The sequence below is a fragment of the Notothenia coriiceps genome, unplaced genomic scaffold (genome assembly GCF_000735185.1).
Source record: "Notothenia coriiceps isolate Sejong01 unplaced genomic scaffold, NC01 NC01_scaffold00037246, whole genome shotgun sequence".
Classification (NCBI taxonomy): domain Eukaryota; kingdom Metazoa; phylum Chordata; class Actinopteri; order Perciformes; family Nototheniidae; genus Notothenia; species Notothenia coriiceps.
This window is the reverse complement of record NW_011369947.1, coordinates 11,045,967-11,052,444: the sequence shown is the minus strand read 5'-3', so window position 1 is coordinate 11,052,444 and position 6,478 is coordinate 11,045,967. Positions and strand designations below refer to the sequence as shown.

General features: G+C 41.6%; 1 protein-coding gene across 1 annotated transcript in view; it reads left to right on the top strand.

Moving 5' to 3' along the window:
• Positions 1-586: 586 nt before the first annotated feature.
• LOC104966395 (mitogen-activated protein kinase-binding protein 1-like) overlaps positions 587-6,478 on the top strand; it is a 16,950-nt gene continuing 11,058 nt past the window's right edge. Inside the window, exons 1-5 of the mRNA XM_010795582.1 lie at positions 587-688; positions 2,503-2,560; positions 3,298-3,468; positions 4,218-4,538; positions 5,103-5,120. Coding sequence (XP_010793884.1) covers positions 3,307-3,468; positions 4,218-4,538; positions 5,103-5,120 — 501 coding nt within the window. The 5' untranslated portion in view covers positions 587-688; positions 2,503-2,560; positions 3,298-3,306. The remainder of the gene's footprint in view (positions 689-2,502; positions 2,561-3,297; positions 3,469-4,217; positions 4,539-5,102; positions 5,121-6,478) is intronic.

Genomic DNA, 6,478 nt, shown 5'->3' with positions numbered 1-6,478 from the left:
TCTGTCTGTCTGTATGTCTGTCTCTCTCTGTGTGTGTGTGTGTGTGTGTGTGTGTGTGTGTGTGTGTGTGTGTGTGTGTGTGTGTGTGTGCGCGTGCGCCCCTTTGCCTTTCAGAGCATGATCTGTTTATGAAGGTACATGTTGGACAGACTGAGTCACCAAACAGAGACTCATTAAACCTGCACACTGTTTATACAGCAGAGTGTGTGTGTGTGTGTGTGTGTGTGTGTGTGTGTGTGTGTGTGTGTGTGTGTGTGTGTGTGTGTGTGTGTGTGTGTGTGTGTGTGTGTGTGTGTGTGTGTGTGTGAGAGACAGAGCATGAACAGTAACTGTTGAACTCAGATAGTTTTGACTTGTTTTGGAAGTGAAACCTGAACTTTAAGTTGATTGTGTGTGTGTGTATGATTGTGTGTGTGTATATGATTGTGTGTGTGCGTGTGCATGTGCGTGCGCATGTGTTCTATGAGGTGTGTTTGTACATCGGGTGGGGAGCAGGTTTCTTTCTGGTTGTGTTTATATTCGTTCATCGTGTTTTAACATGCTAACTTTCTCTGTCTCTGTCTCTGTCTGTGTGTGTGTGTGTGTGTGTGTGTGTGTGTGTGTGTGTGTGTGTGTGTGTGTTCAGGTGTGTCGTCGTCCTTTTGAATCCTCGGAAGAACAAACAGCATTACATCTTCAACAGTTCCAGGTAAGACTTTGGCCAATCAGCTCTCACCTCACCTGCATGTGGAAACTGTTTCAGGGTACAATAGGTGCTCAAAGCATTTAACAAAAACTTCATATATAACATGCTTTTACAAATAAAGATAACTGAGTGTAGTGTGTGGCGTGCAGGTCTAATTCCATTATAATTTACTCAATTTTTAAAGGAATTGTAAATTGTGTTTCTGGCTCAGTTCTGATACTGTGTCTCAATTTAGCTGTACTCACATTTGCTGTTTTGAGTGCATAATTGCTTCCCAAAGTGTGGCAATATGCGCTATAAGTACCCGAAAGGTTTATCCATTACGGTCAAAAGTTGAGGATCACACATTTAATGATCGCCATCATGGCTACCTGGTACTGGGATGGGTTAAAAGCAGAGAACAAATGTCACTGTCTGTGCTGCGTGCTCTGCATGCGTGACCAGAGGGTTTCATCCCTCCAATTCTGTTATGAAATAGCACAACCAGCTACTACACAAATAAAACCTATTCCTGAGTTTTTTAAGTATGTAATGCTCGCACCCCTAGACTGGGGTTGATAAGGAACCGTAGTTTATTTAATAGGGGTTAATTAAGCAGTCTATAATGAGTTAAACTGCTATGGATAAGTTGTTAGCTACAACACTACACTACACGGCTGACATTTAGTTTAGTGTGTACCAAGGGAAGTAACTGAATTAAGACACCAGTGGCGAGCCGTCAGGGCCCTCTAGGCCCTCTCTAGTTTTACCAAAATAACTGGATTTAATTATATTTAAAATAACATTTCCAAATAACTAAATCCTTCGAATCTGCCTTTTCAGTTTCTGTTTGAATGTGAAGGGTTAAATGAAAGAAGCTCGTCTCTGGGAGTCACTGAAGACAGGAGCTGTTGGTGGTCCAACTGTAAATTCACAGAGGGCCAGCTATAGTAACTGAACGAGAGAGTAATGTCAAGTGACAGTACAACTGACCAATCATATCTTCCCTCTAAATGGGTGGATTTTATTATCGCGGACTTTATGACAAGTTCCGCCCGCTGTGAAGCGTTTCTTGTTTCCATAGCAACAACAACTGTCAACAGCGTAAACTCGCCTTCAAAATAAAAGCATGCCAAATTACACTTAAGACATAAAACAGCAACGAAAGTAACAAACACAATGCAATATCCTTTTCAATTTCAAAGAACACAAAGTGGGTTATTTACAGGTGTTGCTTTGTGTGGTAGAGGGTCGCTGTCATTGATGCGTTTTGCACATAGACTGTATATATAATTAATAATAATAATAATAATATTTGGTTTTGCACCCCGGGCCGGTGTTTTTCAGCTGAAGTATACACTGTGAGGTAATAACTCTTTTTTTTTTTTTTTCGAGGGAAGGGGTGGGGTCAGAGGGCCTAGGCATAAAAGTCACGGCTCGCCACTGAAAGACACACCTTATAATCAAGGTCGACTTTCAACCAGCAGGTTGTTGGTTCGATCCCAGCCCGTGCAGTTAACATGTCGATGTGTCCTTGTTTGAGTTTTTGAGAGTGTGTGTGTGAGTGTTCGCTTCCCTAGAGCAAGTGGTGCTGCTCTGCATGAATGAGGTGTGAATGGGTGAATGACTCGTCGAATGTAAAGTGCTTTGAGGGGTCGAGAAGACCTGATGAAGAGATTTATAAGATACAGTCCATTTAGTGTAATGGGTCTATTTGGCACAGACAAACTCGTCACTGCTATACAATACAAATACAACCATGGTTTTCCTTTACATCTGACCATGTCTGATTACGTGATTTTAAACATGTGACCCTTTTCTCCCTTCCTGTTCTTCAGGAAGGCGATCACCACGTTAGCGTTTTCTCCAGATGGGAAATATGTGGTCACAGGAGAGGTGAGTCTTTCTGATGATCAGCAGGTCTTCAAGAGCCTAACCCAGGACCAGAGTTTACTCAGTTTAGGGGGGTTAGGGAGGGTCTGTAGTCTGTGTGTTGAAGACCCTGTTACTACTTGTTTTTTAAGATGCATCTTGGCCAATCAGCATAGGAGCAAGCATGTATAGGAAGGAAAAATGACTTAATATAAAATAAAATGACTAGATTCAAAACAAAAAAGGCCCAAACCTTGCAGAGAAACAACAGAAACGAGTCCTCGTGCAAACAGAGGAGGTCTGGAGGATTAGTGAGGAGGTTTAGAGGAACAGAAGGTCTCTCAGCATGATGAGGAGTCAACCTGCTGTTGTTACTAAATCACTGAATCATTATCCTATTAAACCAACACTGGGTGCTGAAACGTACAAATAAATAACATACCCATAAAAGACAAATAATCACAAATCACAAATTAATTAAACTGTAGATCAAACAAATCAATGTAATTTGGAATTTAAATACCAGACGTGCTAGTAGTTAAATCAGTATCACGTTAAGTGTTTATAAAACATTTGTATTATTGACTCACTTGTGGCTGTTACTGACTACCAGTGGATGAAGATTTTATATTGTATTTTTAAGATGTTATTAAGTATTTTCCAATACAGACTGAACAAGAAGACAGACTGTTACAGTACAAGGACAATGCTCACATAGTTGTATATATATTTTTGACCTTCTTCCTCCTCCTCTTCCTCAGAGCGGCCACATGCCGGCGGTCCGAGTCTGGGACGCTTCGGAGCGTCTGCAGGTCGCCGAGCTTCAGGAACACAAATACGGAATCTCGTGCGTCGCGTTTTCGCCAAACGGAAAATACATCGTCAGCGTGGGCTACCAGCACGACATGATGGTCAACGTCTGGAACTGGAAGGTAGACAAGTCAACGTTTGAGTGAATAATGTAGGAGGTGTTAATCAGATGAAACTGAACTACACACAGTACAAATCTGCAAAAAAAACATCTTTGAAAAACTCGTTAAAACTGAGGATAGGTGGCTGCTGAAGAGCATTGAAAACCAGCAGGGTGATGCGTTCAGGTACACGCTGTTGTTTTGAGTATTTATCTTGTGAGTAGTATTAAGTGTATACTTCTTTCAGGTTTAGCCTTAAATAAAATCCCTTATTTAGGTAATTTTCCAATGTGTTATTGTGGTTGTTTGGGGGTATCTGTATACCAACCCCCCCATCCTCATGACTCACACCAAAAAGGAAAAAAACAATTATAAAATAAATGTAATATAAAATAGTCTGAAAAATTATAAATAAACAAAGGGAAAATGCAAACTTATATTCTCAAATGATAAACAAATACACATTTTAAAATGAATTATAAATAACAGCGATCTACAAAGACATGATTATCACATATACAGTTGTTACGTTGTGTTTCTTGTTGTGTAGACTTTGTTTAGTGGTCCAGGTGTTTATTAACGATTATTTCGAGAGACCACCGCCAGTAAACATACATTTGAGAGGGCCCACAATAGTTAAATTGTAGTCGATTGTATCTTCTTATTTCGCCAAAATGTTCTCTGTGAAAGTATACAGGTATTGTAGTGAAACTGCTTTGTAATCCAGCTGACTGATGTTGTTGTTGTTGTTTTGTGTGTCTTCCCATCAGAAAAACGTCGTTGTTGCAGCCAATAAGGTTTCCAGTAAAGTGACGGCCGTGTCCTTCTCCGACGACAGCTCCTACTTTGTTACGGCCGGTAATCGACACGTGAAGTTCTGGTACCTGGACCACGCTAAGACCTCCAAGGTGAACGCCACCGTGCCTCTGCTGGGGCGTTCAGGGCTGCTGGGAGAACTCAGGAATAACTTCTTCAGCGATGTGGCGTGTGGTCGGGGTAAACAGGCCTCGTCCACTTTCTGCATCACTTCCTCCGGCCTGCTGTGCGAGTTCAACGACCGGAGACTCCTCGACAAGTGGGTCGAGCTGAGGGTGAGTCACAGCATTTGGTTAAAAGAGACGTTTCCAACTCTAGTTACCGTATGTAGCCCCGCCCCTTTTCCTACTTCCGGTTCAAACTCAGTTTAAATGTGTTAGTTCCTCCAAATTCAATGAACGTATCTGGGGCTATTTAGCTAGCGAACTAAGTTATCTATTTAACAAGCCGGCCAGCAAACATTAGCTTTCTAGTTAATAAACTATAGCTATAGTAAGCTATCTTTTTAAAAAGCTATCTAGCTGTCTAGGAAAAGTTGGCTATTTACTCCACGTTTTAAGCTAGCTAACGTTTGCTATCGATCAAACCGGCTAGTTAGCTTTCTTTAGCTACCGATTTTAGGAATTAGCCAGCAAATGTTAGCTAACTTTTTCCTATGAATAAATCTCACCTGGCCAGAGGCGTACCTCAGGGCAATGTGACCTCACTGTAGTGTGTGGCTACAGGTGGAACAGCTGCTGTTTTCTGATGTTAACTTTATTAAGTATTTCACTGTGTATGTCTTAATGTGAAAAGCTCTAATGTGAAGTTCCTCCTCTTCCCCCTCGCTTCCTGTGCAGAGCGTCGACTCTGCGCCCGTAAGTCTCCATCTCACCGGGACTCAGTCAGTTCAGCCTGTGATTCCTTTACTAACATTAATATATAGAGTATATATATAGTTTAATAATAGGCTGATCATGTGATTACGGCTGTATTTCAACCTGAAAAGCCACTGTTTTGCTGTCCCTTAAAACACATTTAAATTTGAATAATTCAATAAGCTGATAATCAGTAAATCATTAGCTGAACTGACTGACTCGGACCCGCCCACTTTCTTTCCTTCTCTCACCCCATTGGTCGGTTTCAAAGCACGCGGCTGTCATTCATACCCACACTCCACCTCCACGCTCAGATTCACAGCGGTCCCTGAACGCAGCATCCACCGCCTCCTCCACCAACATCCAGCATCCACTCACTGCAGCAGTACTCACACTTTGCTCCTGATACTTCAAAGTACTGAAGATGCATTTTCAACGTGATCTTCTAGTCTACTAATTGCTTTACAACACATGGCCTCATTCATGCTTTCACACACACATTCACACACTGCTGTCATAGATTGCTTTGCATCTGCAGAGCGGTTAATACACACTGTCTCTCTCTTTCTGGAGGAGCTCAGTAACACAGCCGCCTTTGTCTGGATCTTCTCCCACTCACATTCTCTCATTTACATTTTCAGTCTTTAAATCAGAGAAACACAAAGAACAAGTTCCTGCTGAGGGCACTGAGTCTGCAGAGGTGTCTTCATGATGACTGATATCATTTCCAAACCGTTAGTGAACCCGCCATTTAAAAAAGCGGCAAACGTCCAGTATCTGACGGGCATAACGTACTCCACCTAGCGTAGTCCAATAATTCAACATTACAAAAAGGTGGTGTTAATTATATTGAAAGAATATGTAACCCTAACATGTCCTAAACATTTAATTGAATTGTCTCGTACAGATCCTAATTTTTATATATTTTTCAATGATCATTTGAATAATGTTCCAAAAGGAATAATGTCCTCTTTTGTCAAAAACATATCCCAATTACAATTACAGACACTTTGCCTCATGAGGATGCTTTTCCTCACTGTTCACTCTATCACGTGCACACACCTGGGTTTTATCTGCACAGATCTGTAGGCTAGATAGAGGCCATCATTTTTTATTTTTTTTACTGAAGACGACTCCAGGTGGACTTCACGTCATCGCAGGGTCAAAAATCATCTTCATGGTGTCGTCATAACTCAGCAAGAAGAAGTGATGTTTCTGAAATTTGATTCTGACTCACCTGTGTGTGTGTGTGTGTGTGTGTGTGTGTGTGTGTGTGTGTGTGTGTGTGTGTGTGTGTGTGTGTGTGTGTGTGTGTCCGTGTGTGTGTGTCCATGTGTGTGTCCGTGTGTGTGTGTCCG